The sequence below is a fragment of the Syngnathus acus genome, chromosome 10 (assembly GCF_901709675.1).
Source record: "Syngnathus acus chromosome 10, fSynAcu1.2, whole genome shotgun sequence".
Lineage (NCBI taxonomy): Eukaryota > Metazoa > Chordata > Actinopteri > Syngnathiformes > Syngnathidae > Syngnathus > Syngnathus acus.
In genome coordinates, this window is record NC_051095.1 from 23795220 (window position 1) to 23818998 (window position 23779).

General features: G+C 40.1%; 1 protein-coding gene across 1 annotated transcript in view; it reads left to right on the top strand.

Annotated features, from left to right (window-relative positions):
- The first annotated feature begins 922 nt into the window (after nucleotides 1-922).
- The window catches only part of fbxo38 (F-box protein 38), a 40703-nt gene continuing 17846 nt past the window's right edge, over nucleotides 923-23779 (top strand). Inside the window, 13 exon segments of the mRNA XM_037261899.1 lie at nucleotides 923-1072; nucleotides 4329-4554; nucleotides 5496-5629; nucleotides 9405-9568; nucleotides 9778-9943; nucleotides 11441-11716; nucleotides 11948-12041; nucleotides 13385-13515; nucleotides 20887-21057; nucleotides 21158-21300; nucleotides 22313-22477; nucleotides 22479-22551; nucleotides 23457-23627. Of these exon segments, the coding sequence (XP_037117794.1) occupies nucleotides 4388-4554; nucleotides 5496-5629; nucleotides 9405-9568; nucleotides 9778-9943; nucleotides 11441-11716; nucleotides 11948-12041; nucleotides 13385-13515; nucleotides 20887-21057; nucleotides 21158-21300; nucleotides 22313-22477; nucleotides 22479-22551; nucleotides 23457-23627 (1855 nt within the window). The 5' untranslated portion in view covers nucleotides 923-1072; nucleotides 4329-4387.

The window sequence follows — 23779 nt, forward strand, 5'->3', positions numbered from 1 at the left end:
TGGGAGGTCCGAGGTGCGAATTCAGGAAACATTGGATCCCGAGTTCACCTATGGACGACAATGTGCCACATGTAAATTCAGGACATCATGAAGAAGGGACGCGAAATGTCAAAATGTGTTGTTATAAACGAGAATAACAAACAATCTATCGGAAGCAGCCATCTTTGTTCTTTACATTTACTTCGAACGCGTTATAGGTCGGAACTAGGAAAATCCGAAAGAAATATTCCCACCTTCCTCGAATGCAACATTCGTCCATTCTGTCCCTAGTGATCGATAGTCGCAGGGCGAAGCCTTCACTCTCAGGGACCTTGTTTTTTTGCCACAGTGCCACCGATTGAATGGATGTTGCACTCTTATGATCAACATTAAGCTTCCATCCTTCCTTCCATCTATCCATCCATCCATCCATCCATCCATCCATCCTCACAAAAGTTAACAATAAGTAAAAGAGAGGATAAAATTGCGTTGAGTTGATATCACTGAGGACTCACAGATTTGCATTATCAGATTTGCATTATCACTTGTCAGTAACAAGTGATGTCAATCTATCTATCTATCTATCTATCTATCTATCTATCTATCTATCTATCTATCTATCTATCTATCTATCTATCTATCTATCTATCTATCTATCTATCTATCTATCTATCTATCCATCCATCCTCACAAAAGTTAACAATAAGTAAAAGAGAGGATAAAATTGTGTTGAGTTGATATCACTGAGGACACAGATTTGCATTATCAGATTTGTATTATCACTTGTCAGTAACAAGTGATATTTATTTATTTATTTATTTATTTATTTATTTATTTATTTATTTATTTAATTAATTATCCATCCATCCATCCATCCATCCACGCGGTTCGCAAAGATTTAGCGTGCAGTGTGTTTTACGTACGAAGGGGCGGGGCTTGATGGGCACCAAGTGATCCGGATCCAGGAAATGACAACCGTCCACAGTCGCATGGGAAGAAGTTAAGTTGTGCTTCCATTCGTATGAGCATCTCCGATATGGTCACGCGATGATCGAACATCAATACAGTCGCGGGATGGATAGCAAAAGAACAGGTATGTCATTAAAATATTGCCAACAGGACAGCGTTGACTTGGGTTTTGCTTGTGTATACAGTTTTAGCTGTGGGTATGCTAACTAGTGGCTAGCTTTGTTAAAGACCCCAGGTTGATTTTGATCGATAAGATGAATTAACCTGACAGTTATATAAATAGGAACCTTTTCCATTTGCTTTTGATCCACACGGTATGAATCAATCTTTATATGCTTTGTTTGTACAATATATTGTTCTTTGTTCAGCTAGCGTTGACACCCAAGACATAGAGATTTTTTAGGCTGACCTCAGCGATAGTTAAACGTGTTTACGCTTGGTCGCAAATTTCCCACCATCGGCTTCGTACTTCATGCCAAAAACTTTGGCGAGACTGCTTCAAAATTGCGTCGTGACTTTGCTTAGTTTGTTGGTGCTTCACCATGCTGCTGTTGTCTTCTCTTTTCATGTATTTCACACACATGATATGGCATGTTTGATGTCGATTTAAGAATGGGCACAGAGCTTATTTCTTGGTATTCAATCTATGGGGACAAGTCTTTGTTAAAATATAACATGTACAGCAATGCAGCAAGGTATGGCAGAGGATCATGGTCCCAAACCACATCCAAGTAAAATGTGTTGTTGCTATGACTTGACTGTATTTCAACTTATTAAATCCAGCTAATCACTAAACAACCATAAGGTATACCCTAAAACTCTTTCATGATCATTTAAGACTGAAAAATTGTCCAAATCAAATGTTCAGTTGAAATGAAGATGTAAACAACCAATAATCTTGAACTCAGTCAGCGTTATTTTCCAGCTCAGGGGGGTATTCCAGAAAGCAGGTTCAACATACATCTATCCCTGAACTATGAGTTGACTTACTCTGAGATGGGAAACTCTGAGTATTCGGTTCCAGAAGTTAGTTCAATCAACTCCGAGTATGTTAACCTGGAGTTACATGCGTGCACAACTCTTATAAAAAGCCATAATCAATCGAACCACGATACCACGAGTCACCATGACAACTGAGGAAAAACGGATCACCTTATTTTACCACAATAATGGAGGTCCTTATGCAAGCCTACGGCGAGTACGAACGTATTTTTCTAATACAGCAGCGAAGGAGAGAGAGACGTCATGAGAAAATTGCTACCCGAATCAATGCATCAGTTTGAACATACTATTCAATTGATGTAACATTTAACCATAAGATTGTAGCGTAGCCTATAGTTATGAATTCACACAGGAATGAAATGAGATTTTCATTTAGGTGCAACCCAACAGGAAAAAAAATGACTTGGAAGCAGGCTGTGATTGCGCCTCACTTTGATTTTAATTTAATTATTTTAAATGGACTATTAAACAAAATCAATATTAATTTAAACTAAAATATTAATTCAGTAGCTACTTCAAATAATAAAAACCCCAAACAAAATATTTTCCAAAGTCCTTTCAGTTAATTCTACACTTTGTGGATTAATACTTGACAAAAACGCATTTATGTTTTTTACCCTTTTGAAGTCATTTAAAATTTGACGCAGTAGCCTACACCAACATTCAGTAAAATACTATTTTAAAACAAACGTTGAGTTCTGCTCAGCCAACAGAAAAAAAGTAATGCTCTGCATCTCCGATATTATAAAGAAAACGCTGTTTGCAAAAAAACATAGTGCTATGAATAAAGGTTGCTCTGGTGTGAGTGCTCGTCCGCGGTGTGTGAGGTTGGAGATATATGGCCGGAAAAAGGTTTATATAAAAATAAAATAAATTTTAAAAAATTGACACACCGACATTAGTGGAAATTGAACTCGCGGTGCCTGCATACAAAACAGGTGAGTGTTCCACTACACCTTCAGCCATTCCATGGCTGGAGAAGGTTATTAAGATAAATTGTACTGTTCAAAGAAAAGCAGTAGCGCTCGAAAATATATTCTTCTAGAAATGATAAAACGCCTAATCTGGGTCGGAAGATTCTCTGGCTACGAAAAGCGTTTCGAATTATTACAGCTTTGATGTCAATCGGATTTTGAATGAACGGCCAATCCATGATTAACTGCCTATTTTGTCTGGGAGGAGACCGGTAGAAACTCTGGGTCTCTTGTAGTAAACCTGCCAGCGAGCAGGTTATGTTCACAGAGTAAGTTACCGCAGTAACTGACCCAGAGATTAAGTTGCCTCTCTTTCTGGAACGGATAACTCAAAGTTTCCCTCATTTTAGGGTTAATTTACTCTGCGTTTTCACATGACTCACTTTCTGGAATACCCCCCTGGTAACTAAATTTTGTCTGGGCATTTGTTTTTTTTCTAATTACAAATACTGATTTAACGTACTGTGTACTTTCTTTTTCTGCTTTTAATTCCCACAAATCCTCACTGCAGCCAGGAAATATTAATCTGTTGAAATGGCAATTGCAAAGAGCACATTGTCAATTTTACACAAAAGGTGTCCATTTTTTCCTTGTCCCAAACAGAACAATACACAAGTGTACGGCCGTGATTATTTGATAGCAGGCCATAGCTAACCTGGCAAGAGACAGATTGATACATGCATCCACTTAAAGAAGTTCTCCACAGTATCAGTGTGGGACTGCTCCACTGTGACCTGTTTAGGAAAGGCGGGACATACAGAACAATACTTAGAGATGATTGGGCGATGCAGCAACTTGAGCATGCCAACCAAACTTTTGTTTTGACCAATCACAACAACAGGTGATAATATTATCACCAGCATTTTTACCAGCTAAAAATGAACAAAGTGCATCTCGCTGTTCTTCTTTCTATAAGGAAACTGGGGGTCATTCTGCAAGAACAGAATTAATTGCAGTGTCTGTACATCACTTGTCCTCCGGTTACCAAGTTTGGTTTGTTCGTTTCCTCTGGCCTCAGTAGTTCACAGCTGCGGATCCCGCCCCCTCACACACTGTTGCTTTGTGATTGGGCCGCACCTCCAGTGGTTCAGCAATCTTGGGACAAGATGATTCTTGGCGTTTTATGAACTCACAAATACAGCGAGAATTCAGCTTGCAGGCAAGGTTAGGCCATTTCATCTGCAGAAATGGTAAAGGGTTGCTGTTGATCTTTCTTCTGCATTTGTCATTTCCATCCGTTTAAATGCATGCATTGTGACAGGTCCAGTCCTGTTATCTATTTTGTGAAATTGTTGTACCGCAACTGATCACTTTCTGAAATAGTTAGGGAAAAATAAGTGTATACTTTGTTTCTGTTTCTGTCACCTTTACCAATAAATGTTTTATTCTTCTGTAATTTGGTAGTTAGAACCTGGAGTTCCGCCCGAGAAATAATCATCGGTGTGTGGAAAGAAGGAAATTAAATGCCTCTGAGAGTTACCACTAACATTGAAGCAATGGGTCCAAGGAGGAAGGCCTCCAAACTTCAACCTTTAGGGGCCGGCTGTGGATGGGAAGTGCCTCTGAGGCCAAATGAGCCCAAAGACTACATCAACGAATTGTCCCATGAAGTTCTCTGTCATATATTCAGGTAGGCTTCCTTTTCAATCACACAGTACCATTATTGTGTTGTATATTTATTTCTGATTGCTGCTGTATGTAGTGTGGTAAAGAAGTTGTAAGACTACATTCATTTAGGGCTGTCACTATAGAATATTTTTAGTATTGCTTATTCTGACAATTATAATCGGATACAATTTTATTTAGATTAGTGTTTTTTTAAAAATTTTTTTACAAAAGTTCTTTTCAAGCATTTTAATCCAAATAAAATTGCATCCCAGATTACTAATATTAACCAATTATCTTTGGTTATTTGGTATAATTTTGTGATTAAAAAAAAAACAGCTAAACAGCCAAGCAATATCACACAATGAATGGTCATTGTTTTCCAAAGTAAAATCAGATGACTCGTTTTAATTAAACACAAAAGATAAATTAGTTTGCTTTTATTATACTACAGAAATCAACAAATTATTTTTTTTATAGCCCGAAACCAGGGTATTTGTACAATCTTTAGTTAAAAAAACGGCTCTCAATGATTACTCGGATTTGAAAATATGAGACCTACAATTCGACAATCCATTTGTTGTCCATTAATTGATTAATTTTGACACCTCTACCCACACTTTGACTTTTTGCGAACAGAATTGATGAATATGCTCTGAAAAATCATGACGTTCCTTTATTAGATGAAGCCTAACAATAGTATGTACACATAAGACTCAAAAACAAGCTTGCAATAGCATGCACAATAAACACTTTTTGATTAATGCTCCTTCATAAACCTACAACCTTTAGAAACCCTGATCCAGATTGCGATAAGCTTGTAAATTTCCACATTTAACATTTTATACTTCATGAAATTCATTAATGACGTTGCTCCATGAGGTTAATGATCAATGCCACTCGTTGTTTATCTTGTTAAATCGTTGAGAATTGCCATAAATTTGAAAGTCATACAATCTTTTGTAGGTACCTTCCTATGAAGGACATCATATGCATGGAGTGTCTCTCCAGAAAGCTCAGAGAAGCTGTCACCCTGTACTTGCGAGTGATCAAAGTAGTGGATCTTTGTGCTGGTCACTGGTGGGAATATATGCCCTCAGGTAAGAAAGACCCTTTGTGCCAAGTCATAAAAGCAATGTTCATTTAAATTGTAGGAAGTACACACTTTCACAAAGGTTTGCTGGTGATGGTTGGCGCAATTAAGGGTGGTGGTGTTTTCTTTTTTGTTTGTTTTGTTGGGTGATGGTGGCTTTGGCAGTAAATCTGCCAACCCAAAGGTCATAGATTTCATCTTGAGCTTCCGTGACAGTGTTCAATAATCTTTGCGCAAGATGCTGAACTCCGAGTTGCCCCAGGTGCTGCATCATCAGTAGGAGAATGAGGAGCAAGTGTTAAAATGCTTTGATTACCTTGAAAATAGAAATGTGCTGAATAAATAAAAGACCTTTTGCCCTGTTTAGGCAATTGAGAACAGATTCTTATTTGCAATGCCAACTTGGCAGCGGAAACATGGGTAATATTTACGTAACGATAGAATAGGCTCAACAAAGTAGAAATTGCGATTTCTGGAGAAATTGCGTGTGATGGCGAAGAAGCTGAATAGATACTTGGGGAATGCTGCAGAATGATGTTTAAAGTTGGAATGGGTTGAATGTGTCAAATAATGTAGGAATTAGAAGGGATTTCTTTTGTAAAATTTGGTGTGAATTTTAAAGTTGAGAATTTTGAATTTTTGGTAAGTGGGAAGTTGTGGAATAAGTAGGCAAAAGATGAACAGTTGAAAGTTGGAACAAGTTGAATTGGTTGAAAATGGAGACGTTAGAAGGGAAAAATGAAATTTTGCGGCATTGTGCGTGAATTTTAAAAGTGAAAATGTGAAATTTTTTAATTGTAGGAAGTTTTGGAATTGGTAGGCATAAGATGAACAGTTTAAAGTTGAAACGGGTTGAATTGGTTGAAAATTGTAGAAATTTGAAGGGAGAAATTAAAATTTGTAAAATTGTACGGGAAATTCTAAGGTGAAATATTGAAATATTTGAAAATGTGGCAATTTTGGGAATGTTGAAAATCCTCTCCAATGTCATTTGAATGTGTTGTATGTTGAGAATTTCAAACAGGAACGATGTAAATGTGAAATGTTGAATGTGCCATTAAGAATGAATGGGGGACATTTTGCCAAAGGTTTGCAAATTTCTGGAATAAAAAAAAATGCAAGTGCCCCTCGCGTGAATATTTGGAATATGTTCAAATTGGAATGGGGTGAATCAGTTGATGTATGTGGAAGTAGTGGTCAAAAAAGTGTGAGGAATAAAATAGAAGAAGAAGAAGAAGAAAGTTAATGGTGTAGAATGGCCTTCGCCTTCACACTAATTACAGGTGATTGAGTAAAATTTACATAAAAACCTAATGTGAAAATTAGTGTTTAAAAATAATGCAGGTGGATGAGTCTTTGCAAAAGAGAATATGTGGATTTTAGGAGAGTTAATTTTTTTGTGTGTATCTTAGTCATTATGGAATTTTCCAACACGCAGGAAATTTTGAAACTACTACTATATCTACCGCCCCCCACCGCACTCTTGCTCCTCCCCTCACAAAAATAAAAAAAGGCGCTGCCTGGAGGAGGGGGGTTAGTTGTGGCTATGATTGACGGTAGCAGACGACCTAAATAATTACTAAGATTAATAATTACTATACTTATAATTACTATCCATCCATCCATCTTCTTCCGCTTATCCGTGGTCGGGTTGCGGGGGCAGCAGCTTTAGGAGGGACTCCCAGACTTCCCTCTCCCCAGCCACTTCATCCAGCTCATCCCGGGGGATCCCAAGACGTTCCCAGGCCAGCTGAGAGACATCGTCTCTCCAGCGCGTCCTGGGTTGTCCACGGGGTCTTCAATCAGTGGGACATGCCAGGAGGCATCCTGATGAGATGCCCGATCTGGCTCCTCTCAACGTGGAGGAGCAGCGACTCTACTCCGAGTCCCTCCCGGATGACTGAGCTTCTCACCCTATCTCTAAGGGAGACGGACATCCTGCGGAGGAAACTCATTTCGGCCGCTTGTATCCAGGATCTCGTTCTTTCAGTCAAGACCCATAGCTCGTGACCATAGGTGAGGGTAGGAGCGTCAATCGACCGGTAAATTGAGAGCTTTGCCTTTTGGCTCAGCTCTCTCTTTACCACGACGGACCGGTACAGAGTCCGCATTACTGCCGACGCTGCACCGATCCGCCTGTCGATCTTACGCTTCATCCTCCCCTCACTCGTGAACAAGAGATACTTTGAACTCCTCTTGGGGCAGGATCTCATCCCCGATCCGGAGAAGGCTTTCCACCCTTTTCCGACCGAAGACCACGGACTCTGATTTGGAGTTGCTAACCCTCATCCCGACCGCTTCACACTCTGCTGCGAACCGCTCCAGTGAGAGCTGGAGATCACGGCTTGAAGAAGTATTCTCCCCACAGACTCACGACGTCCCGAGTCGAGGTCAGGAGCACGCCATCTCCACTGTAAACAGTGTTGACGGTACACTGCTTCCCCCTCCAGAGACGCCGGATGGTGGACCAGAATTTCCTCAAAGCCGTCCGGAAGTCATTCTCCATTTCCTCGCCAAACTCCTCCCACGCCCGGGTTTTTGCCTCAGCAACCGCTGAAGCCGCGTTCCGCTTGGCCATCCGGTACCCATCAGCTGCCTCCGGAGTCCTGCAGGCCAAAACGGCCCAATAGGACTCCTCCTTCAGCTTGACGGCATCCCTTACCGCCGGTGTCCACCAGCGGGTTCGGGGATTGCTGCCACGACAGGCACCAACGACCTTACGGCCACAGCTCCGGTCGGCTGCCTCAACAATGGCGGTGCGGAACATGGTCCACTCGGGCTCAATGTCCCCCGCCTCCCCCGGGACGTGGGAAAAGCTCTGTCGGAGGTGGGAGTTGGAGCTCTTCCTGACAGGGGATACTGCCAGACATTCCCAGCAGACCCTCACAGAGCGTTTGGGTCTGCCAGGTCGGACCGGCATCTTCCCCCACCATCGGAGCCAACCCACTTCCAGGTGGTGATCAGTTGACAGCTCCGCCCCTCTCTTCACCCGAGTGTCCAGAACATGCGGCCGACACGACTACAAAGTCGATCATCGAACTGCGGCCTAGGGTGTTCTGGTTCCAAGTGCACACATGGATACCCTTATGCTTGAACATGGTGTTCATTATTGACAATCCGTGTCGAGCACAGAATTCCAATAATAGAACAACGCTCGGCTTCAGATCGGGGGGGCCGTTCCTCCCAATCACGCCCTTCCAAGTCTCACTGTTATTGCCCACGTGAGCATTGAAGTCACCCAGTAGAACAATGGAATCCCCAGAAGGAGCGCTTCTAATTACTAATTAAAATAATTACTAAAATATTACGAAAAGCTATCCTAAATAAACTCACCAAATGCTATACTAATAAATAATTAGACTGAAAATTGATACATGGACGGAAGGACGGATGGATGTTTTTTTTCCCCAAATGACTAAGTACAATCACAGTTCAGAGGATGCGGGTTCGATTCCACCTCCGGCCCTCCCTGTGTGGAGTTTGCATGTTCTCCTCGTGTCTGTGTGGGTTTTCTCCGGGTCCTCCAGTTTCCTACCACATCCCCAAAATGTGCTTGGTAGGCCGATTGAACACTCCACAGTTGATGCTTTTGAAATGAACAGAAATGTAACAAACGCAAACAAAAATGTGCAAAGTGTAAACTTTAGTGGGCCTGATATTTCAAACTTCATCTTAAAACCTTCATCAGTTGTCCACTAGTATTAAAGTTCAGTAGGTATTTCTAAACAGGAAAGCAGCTTGACAAAATAATTTGATTGTTTGTAATGTGTTTTGGGCTTAAGGTTTTACAGATAGCAGCTTCTTGCTTCTTTTGAAGAAGATGCCCGACCTGGAGCAGCTATATGGCCTTCACCCCCGATACCTCGAGAGGAGACGAGTCAGAGGCTACGATGCGTTCAGTATACCTGGTGTCGTGGAGGCACTCCAAGCCTGTCCCAGTCTGCTGGTCAGTAGGCTATGCGCTACGCAGTGCGTGGCCGTGACTGCTCCGTACGACTGGTGCCACTAATATACAATTTGTTTAAACTGATGGCACAACATTTCCTTATAGAATTTTAACTGCGTGATGTACTTGCAACATACGGGTAAAAATGCTGTTTTGTTCTAAATGTTAAATCTAACAATCTTTGTCTCATGTTTAACTTTTTTTTTCAGGGTGTTGAGACGTCCCACCTTGAGCTGGTGGAAGCCATTTGGAACTACATGCCACAGGTTCACATACTTGGGAAGTTCCGTAATCGCAACGGGGCTTTCCCAATTCCAGCTGAGAATAAATTAATCATCCCCATTACTGCAAAAATCCAGACACTTCACCTTGTGGGTGAGTATGGTGTTCCACAACAATGTTTATGTAAAACAGTTTGCCACAATAACTGAGAATGCAGTTATATTTATAAGATGAGAGATGATGGTATCTCTTGGTCTATAAAAAACACATGCTGTCCGCTGCTTTTTCTCCCAAGTCTTATTTATAAAAAAAAAAAAAAAAAAAAAAAAAAAAACTTGTAATGATCTAATTTTAATGAGCAGGAAACCAAAATGCACACCTTCCATGTGTACATTATGTTTCCCATTCGTTTTGGTGTTGCATAATCAAGGGAGGAGTCCAAAGTAAAGTAAAACAAGAGTAACGCCTAACTCACACCGGGTGCATAACGGCTGTGGTGCAGTCTTCCGCCGAACGCCGCAAGGAATAGAAAGCACTGAAGTCGACAAATCAACTCACACTGGCTGCGGTGCACCAGCGGAACATTGCTGCCTTTCGCTTGCCTTCCGCAAGCCTTCTATTTCTTCTGGACGACTCAAGCGTATTTTGATGAAGCTGAAGAAATTACACGGCTCAGACAGGAAATCGGGCATCGGCGTCCAAGGTGGATCCAGTATCTTCTTCTTTTCCTTTCGGCTTTTCCCCTCAGGGGTCGCCACAAGGTGGATCCAGTATATTTCAAAATAAAACCATTCAGCGCACTTGTTTTTTCTTTTAATTCACGAAAACATCACATATCTACAACCTACATTCATTCATTCATCCGTTCATTTCAGCTAACTACATAATTGGCATGAGACGGACATTTAAAAGGCAAAAAAAAGACCTCAAAATAAATTAAACATGACAAAATAACACTATATAAACACAAAACATACTTACCTATTTTAGAAGAGCCAAAGTACCGGGAGTAATGTCCCAAAAGCGTATATCTATGTGGCAAAAAGATGGCTATTGTTTACAAATAGCTCAGTGGTTATCACATGAACTCAGTTCTTCAGATGCAACACAGCTGATTGCCGCTGGTGTAAGTTGCAGTCGCTGGTCCTCTGTGGAGAAACCGCACCGCAGTCGTTCCGCACCCGGTGTGAGTGAGGCGCAAGAATAAAAACACATTGCTTTTTTTTTTTTTTTTTTTTTTTTTTACATCTTGTCAGGATTGATTATTGTTAAGCATGTTGCACGTACACACACATTTCAGACTGAGACAGACCTAAGTACTGTAAATCACCTTCTTGGCATTGAATGTTTCGTCCGTATCCCACTGAGTTGCGACCAATTGCGAATGTTTTTTAGGCAATGTCAGGGTTGGTTCAAGGTCGCAAATGGTCGTGAGACATTCGCCACCGGTTTTTTTTTTTTTTTCTTTCTACGTTCGCCAACAGTTAAATATTCACCCCGCAGTGAGATAGGGGCGTTTGTATTCTTGCTTCCTTCAAGTCTGCATGTTCTTGATAAAACAGCAACTTGTGAATGTTTCTACATCGGTAATGTAAAAAACCTGTTGCTGGACAGTTATATTTATTTGACTATTTTCTTTGATTGCTATAGGTGTAAATGTCCCAGAGATCCCTTGTGTGTCCATGCTGCGCCACCTTTACCTAAAGTGGGTCCGTCTCACCAAACCTCAGCCATTTAAAGAGTTCCTCTGTGTCAGCCTGAGATCCTTTGTCATGCGGAACTGTGCAGGTCCAACCAACTCCCTCAAATACGTTCCCCTGGTTACTGGTTTAGCTTCAGCCCGAAATCTTGAGCAGCTAGAGTTGGTTAGAGTTCCCTTCCTTGGAGGGCTCATCCAACATGTGGTAGAGGACAGCTGGAGATCAGGTAAGAGAAATGTGTTTACACAAACAGCAATTTAGTGTTGTTGAGGTCAATAATTTAACTTTTTTAAAGAGAGGTATTAATTTGATCAGTTCAATGAACTGTAAAAGAAACCTGGGCGATTATACCCCATTTGTAGAGTAATGCTGAAATGCCAACAGAAAGAAAACCGATTCTGTTTGTGTTCTGCCATTCAGTACTTGCATAACAAAGCTGATTGTGATGTCATTGTAGGAGGATTTCGGAACCTCCACACCATTGTGTTCGGAGCCTGTAAAAATGCCCTGGAAGTGGACCTCGGTTACCTTGTCATTACTGCTGCTCGCAGGTCTTTAGTCACACACACACCTCACAGAATAAACACTTGTCAACCCTATGCACATCTTCAGCTCCATCTCAAAAAGAGTCAGTTTCGTTTTGAACAATTCTATGATATATATATACCGTATTTTCCGCCCTAAAAGGCGCACCGGATTATAAGGCACACCTTCAATGAACGGCCCATTTTAAAACTTTGTCCATATATAAGGCGCACCGGATTATAAGGCGCATAAAATAGAAGCTATACTGCAACAAACTGAGGTTGACTAGGGTTGCGGTATGCATCCACTAGCCAATAACCAACGAGCCCTCTGTAAACAATCGCGTTTCTCAAACGATCTCCTATAAAATGATCGGAACTGACTAAAGTTCGATCTAACGCATTGGTACTACTTACCTATGTTTCCCTTCCATATCGATCCGTAGATTTACTCGAAACATTAACAGAGCAGCCTATTTTGACATGAAATAGCCTGGTACGTATAGCAGCTATCGTTATAGCATTAGCCATCCGCAAAGTCCCATGAGCCTCAGCTCGCAATCTCCCATGAGCCTCAGCAAAGTGTAAACAATCGCGTTTCTCAAACGATCTCCTATAAAATGATCGGAACTGACTAAAGTTCGATCTAACGCATTGGTACTGCTTACCTATGTTTCCCTTCCATATTGATCCGTAGATTTACTCGAAACATTAACAGAGCAGCCTATTTTGACATGAAATAGCCTGGTACGTATAGCAGCTATCGTTATAGCATTAGCCATCCGCAAAGTCCCATGAGCCTCAGCTTGCAATCTCCCATGAGCCTCAGCAAAGTGTAAACAATCGCGTTTCTCAAACGATCTCCTATAAAATGATCGGAACTGACTAAAGTTCGATCTAACACATTGGTACTGCTTACCTATGTTTCCCTTCCATATCAATCCGTAAATTTACTCGAAACATTAACGAGCAGCCTATTTTGAAATGAAATAGCCTCGCGGGTACAACAGCTATTCGGTGACGCCCCCTGACTACAGTTACCGTAATGTTGGGAAGCGATGCGACCTTGTAATTTACTAGTCGTACTAAAACGTACTGAAACATTTTGGCAGAGCACTGTGTACAACCAGTATGGATCAACAAATTCATCAATTGATCCATATATAAGGCGCACTGGACTATAAGGCGCACTGTTGGCTTTTGAGAAGATTTTAGGTTTTTAGGTGCGCCTTTTAGGGCGGAAAATACGGTATATATATTTCTGGGATATATTTTACCTGGTTTTCAAAATATAGCCATCTGTAAAACATCTGGTCTGAAAATCTACGACTTAACCCTAAATACTGCATTGCCTCACTGTGTTTTAACAGACTTCATGAGCTACGTATCCAGCCATCACTAACAAAAGATGGAGTGTTCTCAGCTCTCAAGATGGCTGAACTAGAGTTTCCTCAGTTTGATACCCTTCATCTTGGATACGTGGATGAGTTCCTGCTCCAATGTTAGTTCATGCTTTCTAATGTCATCTCCATCCTGCGATATTAGATGTGATAAGAGTTTGATTAACGCCGTATTTAGTGATAATTAATGAAATAATTAAAGTAAATAATGAATTGATAATTTTATTTGCACAACAGTGTTGTGCTTAGCATGTGCTTCTCGATGGAACTTTGATGTTGCAGGGGACGTCCCTGTCTTCTCAGGCCTCCCTCCCACACCCGAAAAATACCGTATTGGCCCGAATATAAGGTGACCCTGATTATAAGACAACCCCCTCTTTTTGAACACCAAATTTATTTTTTATACAGAAAATAATTACAGTACATCTAAAACAAATGATTATAACAATATATTCGAGAGAAAAAGTGTCAGGTCTAAGTACCATCAGACATTATTTTACACACTGAAAGAAGAGGAGAAGACAACCAGTGTTCCTTTTGCTCGCGAGGAGAATTACGTAGAAGGCCCAGTTACAGACCTCCACCAATTCTGAACTCCTCTTCCGCGATCTCCTCTTTTTATTTTGGGTTGCCCTGGTTACAAAAGGCTTTGCTACACTAAAGGGAGGGGAGATTGTGGCTGCAGCAACGTTGATAAGCTAAGGAATGTTATGTGGTGCGAGGCCTTGGCCGGTTCGTGACTCCAGCAGTTAGGTTGCAGTCTATCCTGCTCCTCAGCCGGTTGGCTGCTGGTTGGCTGACTCGTCCTTGATGGGATATCTCGAAGCGTGTTGAGTGTCGTTTTCCTGTGGAACAATGCAACTTTCTTGCTAATTTTCACACAATACTAATATTGAGTAAATATGGGATAATTTATATGCAACTACTTCAACAGATGTCTTTTCTGTAACACTTAAAGACAGTCTCGTTCAACAACAATCCATAGATAAAAGCTACAGAATTGATTAAAAGAGAAAGAAGTTCCTTTGAACTAAACAGAGTACTTTTTCAGGTGCCAGGGAGCTCTGCTCATAGCTAGTGAGATAAGAAAGGAAGGGAGTTACAGGAACTCTCTGGAGCTAGACAGAGAGCTTTGTTGAAGCAAGGGACTCCCAACTCGTAAATTATGAGGCCCTTGGTCAGGCCAACCATCTAATTATTCCAACAAAAAGCATGTTATTTTGCCTCATTCAAATCATGCAAAAACTGTATCACATCTTAATTTTAAACATTTAAATATGTAAACTAAAGTGCAATCACATTTGTAAATGAATGGCTACTGGTTTTTGAAATGTAAATAAACATCAGATTCTCTCCAAAGTCAGAGGCCAGGCACTGGGCTAGACTTGTTCTGCGTCGCAGCGTTAGTCCGTTACGTTGCATCGTTCTTTTACACCAGCTGAGGCTTGCTTTTAAGTCAGCGGTGGGTATGTTTAGCTCTTTGGCTATTTCCATGGCCTTGAGCTGAATGACAGCTCTGCTGATGGGCTTCATGTCCTTTCGTTTCTCGTCCACGTACGCGCGCACCCTCCTGTCGAGGCCGCTCTGAGGACCACGGAAAGCTTTTTTCTGAATGTGAGCATTTTTTAGGCGATCTTTTTGAGCGCTACATCTCCGTACATTACACTCTGTGACACCATATTTCACAGCCGCTTTGTAATTGTTTGAAGACTCTGCCTCATTTATCACCATCACCTTGAAGTTTGCATCATAACTTCTCCTCAGCTGCCGGTTAACCTGGCCGATCTTCGACGCACTTTTCTCCAAATTGTTGCTACATTTCTCCATTTTCTGTTATCTCTTCTCTTATTTTCTTTTTTCTTTATCGCTATTTTTTATTTTTCTTCTTCGTGCTACCGCTATTTTTATTTTTATTCTTCGTGACAAGGGTTCGCTTTGGCCTGGAGAGTTAAGTTCAGCATTCGCTTTAAAAATATCTGCCGCCATCTAGCGTTGTGAATGGGTATAATGTCTAGACCCCGAATGTAGGACGGCCCCCACTTTTTCAGTCTTATTTCAATGCAAAAAACATTGTCTTATATTAGGGCCAATACAGTAGAATTCTAGGCTAATTGAAGACTCTAAATTGTTTCCATGTGAATAGTTGCATGGGGTCATCTTTTTACATTAGTTATCCAGAAATAATGATTGTAGCTTTTATTTCATTGTTTAATACTCGCATAAAAAAATGGTAACATATTTAACGCAAATGTGTTTCAAACTTTGAAATGGAAAATTAACATCAACGGCCGGACATCCACTTGAATAAACATTAACAACCAAAATATTGAGCATTTTACATTGTAACAAAATAAAAACATTGTTGGTACCCCTCTATTAAAGAAAAAAATTGCAGCGATCACAGAAAGATCTTGAATCTCACAAAAATAATGAATACACATAAAACGAGCAAATTAAAGTCAGACATAGCTTTTTAATTGTGGTTCAACAGATTTAAACCAAAACCAAAAAAAACCCTCATTAAACAGGCCTTTTGGAGCAATCACTGGAATCAAACAACATTGTTACGTTCAATGAGACTGGTGCACCTCAGCAGGTATTTTAGCCCACTCTTGGGCTCCATTTGTCTCAGGTTTGAAGGAGACTTGCTCCTGCAGCCATGCTTCAGCTCCTTCCAGAAATAATCAATAGGACTTACAATCAAGCCCGAAACTATTCATACCCCAGGGAAATAGATAATTTCGGACTTGAGAGTCAGTCAAGGCTCGTTGAAATTCACTTCAGAATAGGCCAATTTTTTGCTCTTAACCGTTCTTAGGAGTTTCTAACTGTGTGTTGCGTTTTTATCTTGTAAGACAAATGACCTGCAACAGACACTAAGCTTTCTGACACTGGGCAGCACATTTCTCTCTAGAGCAGGAGTGTCAAACAAATTTTTTCTCACGGGCCGCATCATAATCATAGTTTCCCTCGGAGGGCCGTTATAATTGTCAACGTCTTCTATATACGGTGTAGGCTACAAAACAAACTGATGAATAACGAGTTTTGAAATCAGAGACCAGTAAAAACTATTCAAATATTTTAAAAAGACAAATGGTTATAAAAATTGCAAGCAATATCTCTATTTCTTTTTTAAAGTGAAGGCAATTTGTAATTTTAGTAATGATACAAAGTCTATGCAAAATGTGTCTTCGCGGGCCACACATGATGTGGCGGGCCGTATCTGGCCCCTGGGCCTTGGGTTTGACACCTATACTCTAGAGCAGGGGTGCCCAATACGTCGATCGCGATCGACCGGTCGATCGCCAAGCCACTATTGGTCGATCGCGTGATATTAAAATGTTTTTATTTTTTTTATTTTATATTTTTTATTTTTTATTTATTTATTTTTTTCGCACTTGACGCGTGTACAAACAACGGCGCTAACAACACAACACAAACACGCTAGCTCGCGAGTTCCCTCCAATTGTCAGAACCCTGTTTTTTCTCTTAAACTTAAGAAAGGGTATAAAAATGAGTGGGGCAGCTGGCCATAGTAAGAAGTATCACTTTCATAGGGAATGGGAGTAGAACTTTTTTTTCACGATGACACATATATATATATATACATACACACACACACACACACACACACACACACACACACACACACACACACACACACACAGTGCCTTGCGAAAGTATTCGGCCCCCTTGAACCTTTCAACATTTCGCGACATTTCAGGCTTCAAACATAAAGTTTAATTTTTTGTCAAGAATCAACAACAAGTGGGACACAATCGTGAAGTGGAACAAAATTTATTGGATAATTTAAACTTTTTTAACAAATAAAAAACTGAAAAGTGGGGCGTGCAATATTATTCGGCCCCTTTACTTTCAGTGCAGCAAACTCACTCCAGAAGTTCAGTGAGGATCTTTGAATGATCCAATGTTGTCCTAAATGACTGATGATGATAAATAGAATGCACCTGTGTGTAATCAAGTCTCCGTATAAATGCACCTGCTCTTTGATAGTCTCAGGGTTCTGTTTAAGTGAGATTTCATTGTGATACGCACTGATTCACAATACCCTGTAAAAATGCAGCAAGTTGGTTCATTTTGGCATCTGTGAACTTAGAGCTGATGTTTCCTTCCCCAAAACTTGTTTTGGTTCGTTTATTCATATGGCATTCTTTCAGAAGCTTTGTGGCTTGTCAACATGCAGTTTGGAAAATTCCACTCTTGCTTTTTTATTGTTTCTTGGTGGCCTCCTCCTTTGTCTTCCAACAACTGAAATGATGACTAATTGTGCAATGTGATACTGATATACTTTAACCTTATGGAGTTCATCTTTAATTTCTTTTTAATGTTGTTCTAGGTACTTTTGTTTCCATTCATATTATTGGTCTCTTCAATTTGTTATCAAAACTTGCAATATTTTTTGTTTTCAAATCATAAATTTGTCTCCTAGTTGTCTTGTCAAAAGAAAAACATTACTTCACTTATTGGACAATAAGCGAGACCGATTAGAACCAAACGTTGTGTGCACATGGATCTAATTATCGTAATCGCAGTCTGAAAATATAATATTTGATATTGCAAAATATAATGTCATTGATAATTATATCCATGCACACAAACATTTGGGTGACAATCGGTCACATTTCTTGTCCAATAAGACTACGAGGAGAGAAAATCTTAAAACGTGAATAAAATAAAAAATAGTGCTGGTCTCGATCTGGTATTTCAGACTATGATTAGCACAAGTCTACACACGTCTACATAAATTTGGGAGAGCAGCCGTCATGGTTTTTGTAAATTTTTCCACCGTAATGGACCGGTTTGAGATTGCTGTACAGTACACAGGTTGGCTGTGTTTGTCAGTCACTTCAGCAACAAATGTCCCCCCTCTTACTCAAAGGACGAATGTGAAACCTCAGATGGTTAGGAGTGCCATCTAAATCATGGTAATACTTGATGACACCATACAAATTTTTTATAGCACAATAGACCAGGAAGCAAGTCCAAAATGAACAGTAACGTGTTACAGCCACGGACATAGATGGAATGGACTAACAATCGGCCAATCACAACTGAAGCCAGAGGGTAGCCATCTTTTGTTGCCACTGTTACTGACAACTTGGGGGGGGGGGGGGTTCCACTGAAAACACTGTTTTAAGAGCCAATTTCAGATGCCTATATGGAGTAATGAGGGCCTATCAAAGAACCAACTTCGCTGTTTACATCGATCATTCAAAGTATATCATTTGAGTATTGTGATTTGTGCTCTTCTTGGGTGAGGTTTACATTTTGCTGTGAGTTTGCCCTGATTTGTTCTCATTTTTTGTTGTTGATGGTTCTGACAACATGATGTCAGCAATTTTTTAAGTGGCATTCAGAGATATACCTGAAAAGAAGAAATTAAAAATGAAATTCTCATCAATGAAATGTGCATGTAGCAATGTTCACCGTAGAGACAGAAAATAATGTGAAAGCGCTACAGGGAAATTGTTTTCAAGTTAGGTAGGCTTAGATTGGTAACAGGGCTGTGGACTCGGTTCGGACTCGGACTCGGTCGGACTCGGTCATTTTTGCCGGACTCGGAATCGGACTCGGTGCTGATTTTGACCGAGTCCACCGAGTCCGACAATAAAAAAAAAGAGGCAAGACGCAGCCAGAGAGTGTCAGGTTACAGTCAGCGCGGTAGGAGTTGGAAGAAGCAGTAAAAACTCCACCAAACTCGTCGTAATGACCCGTGACATATGTTATATCCTTACTATTTTCCAGGTTCTTAGATAGCAAGAATAGGTCGGACAACGACGTGAATGATAACTGCTTTATTCCTTACTCACAGGGCGTACCAGAACAACACAGAATGCCCATCCCACTTCCGGGGTTTTTCTACTACGGAATTTGAGTTAGCCCAAAATACACATCTCTTCCCCTCTTACAATGAACGTGCTATATGCATGAACAACATAGTCTTATGCACCTATAACTTGACATCTTCAAGATCTATCAATAACTACCATTAAACAATTATCATATATGGTCCAGACAATTATGACAATAACATTCCCATGAAACCTTAACTTTGGGTGAGGGTGGACTACCTCGAATTATACCGAATTATAGCGAAAAACCGATGTCGTACGGCGTCGTACGGCGTCAACACTATGTTGTTTTCAATAAAAACATGAAGAACTCACGTTTGCGTCAGTCAATTTTAATTTTTATAAAGGATTATTCTCATTTGATGTCTTTAAATTCATCCGCGTTCTGCCATTGAAGCGGGGTGCATTCAAAGACCAGTCGTACAGACGGAAACGTTTTGTGATCAAATCTTTCATAACGAGAATGATTTGAGTGAATTGATTTGAATGAAATTGAGAAGAAATTTCAGTTCTGAAGGCTCCTTTTGTCCCAAGCAAAGTGACAGATGGTGGGGAGGTGGGATAAAAATTGTAAAATCAATTCACTCAAATCATTCTCATTATGAAAGATTTGATCACAAAACGTGTGTGGCTTTTTCTTAAATGAACACGTTTGACATTGCTATCGTGTCAGCTTTTAATTATATTGCGCTGTCATGTTAAAGCAAATTAATAAATGCAACAATATTAATTTGCTTTGAAAATACCTGAGTAATAAAATAAAATGGATGGATGGATGAATGATGATCACAATTATGTATAAAGTCTCCTTTGTAATATATACTCCTTGTAGCCTGTACCCAAAAAGAGGAGTTTCTTTGCATCGAGGTTTATGCAAAGAGCTCACGTAATTATATTGTTGCGTTTTGGTGAAGTGATTGAGTGTTCCGTCTGTACGACTGGTCTTTGAATGCACCCCGCTTCAATGGCAGAATGCGGATGAATTTAAAGACATCAAATGAGAATAATCCTTTATAAAAATTAAAATTGACTGACGCAAACGTGAGTTCTTCATGTTTTTATTGAAAACAACATAGTGCTGACGCCGTACAACATGGGTTTCTCGCTTTCCAAATAAGGGGTCGTCACTAATTATTTGTGTTTAGATAAATGTCTGAGCTATAATGGTGTAATTAATGATTAAAACTTGAAAGTATCTGTTTATTGTATTCGTTTATATGTTTAATAAAGACAAAGCCATCACAAAACTGTTATTAAATTACTAAATTAGCCTTGAATAAAGACTAAGCAGTCACATGAATTAACAGAAAAAATGGACAGCCGGACTCGGACTCGGACTCATGGTCAAGAGGCCGGACTCAGACTCGGACTCGGTGCAAAAATCCGACCGAGTCCACAGCCCTAATTGGTAACCTAAGTTGTCCGACAGTGGTTTCACTGCTCCTGATGGCGAATAAGCAGCATTGTTAGTTCGACTGCTGTGGGTTTTCGTTACCAGAGTGGTACCAACAATTTTGTCCACGTTTGTCCACATATTGTTCGTATAATTGGTTCTTTGTTTTGGACATAATTGAAAGCAGTTTATGTCTTCCACTATAGGTAAGATGAGTCATTCAGAGCTGGTGAAGTATGGTCTGGCTGATGTGGTAGAGAACCCAGGCATCATCACTGATATCGGCATTAAAGTGGTGAATGAGGTATTTAGTAATATAAAATACCTGCTCATCTACAACTGTCCCCACCTTCATAACCCTCACCATTGGATTACAGGTAAACATATGGTTCTCTGAGAAACCTTCCTTACATATGGATGCACGTGGCCTATGAATTCATTAGTCCAGTAAAACACTCGTTTTTTTCATATCCTCAGATCAGTCCAGATGGAGCAGACTTGTTGACCTCACACTGGTACGCTGTCACGCTATCAAACTGGAGTCTTTCTCCCAGTTCATCGAAGCAGTGCCCAGTTTAGAGTTCATATGTCTGGACCAAATGTTTCGAGAACCACCAAAGGTAATGCGGTCCTTTCAGAAATACATTTTCGCACTCACTAAATCTTACCGCTTTATCTCATCAGAGAGCAAATTTGGGCTTGCAATAGTCAATATACTGTACAACACAAACTATGGCAGTATATATATAGTTAACAAATACTGTATATTCTTTCAAAAAATTAACAGAACATAAAAGCAGAAAGATTGAACTTGTTTCATGTTACCCATTGCCACGTACCAAAATACGTATCAACATTTTCCCATTAAAATACCCCCCCCGAAAGTTTTTGTAATTAATTTTTCCCTTCTAATTTCTACATTTTTTGACCAATTCAACCCGTTCCAACTTTAAACTGTTCATCTTATGCCTTCCTAAAATACCCATATTTTGTTTTCCCCATTTTTCTTTTGTAATTTCTAGATGTTTTGACAGATTCTAACTGATTCAACATGTTCAACTCATTCGCAGTCATTGTATATCATTCCCTGTCATTCAAATCATTTCACAAGTTTCCATTTAGCCTATCAGCCTTCACATGCAATTTCTTCAGAAACTGCATTCTTGTGTTTCATGTTACCATTTGTAATCTTGTGCAGTTGTTGATTTATTTATTTTTCTTCTCCCCTTTTTGGGAGAAAGTTTTAGCGCCCTAGATCTGAGCCACTATAACAATATACTGTTCAGCAGAGATGAGAACTTCAATCATTTCAACTTACAATAATACTCTAATACTTTAGTTGCTGTTTACATAACTTATGACTAGACTTGTCAAAAACTTGACATTCGACTTCCGTGTCAAAGACACAGGACTTGACAATTGGTTACATTCTGAAAAAAATATGAGCGCAAAAATATATATTTTAATGATTATAGATTACTGACAAGTAATTAGAAATGCAGCATTACTTTTGTTAAAAATAATGACTGTAGTTGGTGAATAAATAACAATAAACATTGAATGTGTGTCATCATTTAGGTCTCCTTGAACACCCATGGATTGCATATGCTCATTGTTTCTTGTGTTTTTCAGGGTTGTGCCAGAGTAGGCCTGAGTGCTGGAACTGGTATTGGTGTGTCCTCGGCTCTGGTCAGCAACCAAAACTCTAACAATGACAACAACAATAATAACCACCACCATCACCACAACAACAACGAGGCCAATCTGCCTCCTCCTCCTCCTCCACCCCCCCCCTCCTCCTCCGCCTCCTCCTCCTCCTCCACCACCGCCACCTGTTTACAACATCGAAAGACATCAGCAGCAGCACAATGGTAAGTCAGTATTCCCAGTAAGTGGAGCAGCAGTTATCATATACGTAGCAGTTTAACAATGTCCTGAGGAGTGCACTGTACTACGAAGGAAGATTAATGGCGAGCTGTGTTAAGTCTCAAACCAGGATTTTCAGTTTTACAAAGGTGTCTGTCTCTGCCACATTCTCCATTACGTAGAGAAAATAAATGAAGCTGTTACATGCCACTTTGGTAATGTTCTTATGCCTCACTTTGATTTAATGCAGCCCTAGTACCTTGAGTGCCCCAACTTCGGAGGTTTTTTTACAAACACTACCCTCGACAAAAAATATTTTAAATTATGCTTTCTTTTTCACTGATTTTACTGACATTCCCAAAGTCGAAGGAAAAATCCACATTCCTATGATATGAAGGTAGCCAGCACTCGTCAGTGGAACAATTGTCTTTGGTGTTTTATTAATTTGCGGCGTACAGTGATTGTGTCTGTATAGGAGAATGCACATATATTTGGAATGGTGCATTTAAAAGGAGGACTTCAATGTACAAGAATATTGCCCTAAGTCACAGGTGTCAAACTCAAGGTCGGGGACCAGATCCGGCCATCATTTTATGTGGCCCGCAAAGGCGACTCCTGTGTCAACTCAATGTTTCTTGTTAAAAAAACAAAATTGTAAATTGTCTTCCCTTTTAATAACAGTGAGATATTGCAATATATTTTTTAAAACTCCACTTTGAAAATGAATTAGAAAGTTGCTGGATATGTATGCGATAATATAAGATAGTCATTAATGGCCCCACGAGGGAAACCATAGCTACAATGTGGCCCGCAACAAAAATGAATTTGACACCCCTGCCCTAAGTTCTCACAAAAGGTACCAATAAAAGTGAAACTTGAAAACATGACATGATGCAATCTGTTCTCACAGCACCATTGGAAGTCAATGGGATAGACGATGTGGAGGAGAACATGCGGGCAGAGCCAGAAATTGAGTTGGAAGGAGCTGACATGGCAGTGGCAGCAGATCGCGATGGCGCTGCTGGACCCAGACATCCAGCTGGTTCACCACATCTATCTAGTGGTGATGAAGAGCAAGCAGGTTCAAATGCACCTTTTTCTTGTCATTTGGGCCCCAGACTAACTCCTTAATGTATTCTAGCCCTAAAATTTGAGACAGTGCTACTACTACTTTCATCTACTTACAACATTGTAACTAGCAAATTTGCAGATTTTGTTTTCTATAATTACTAT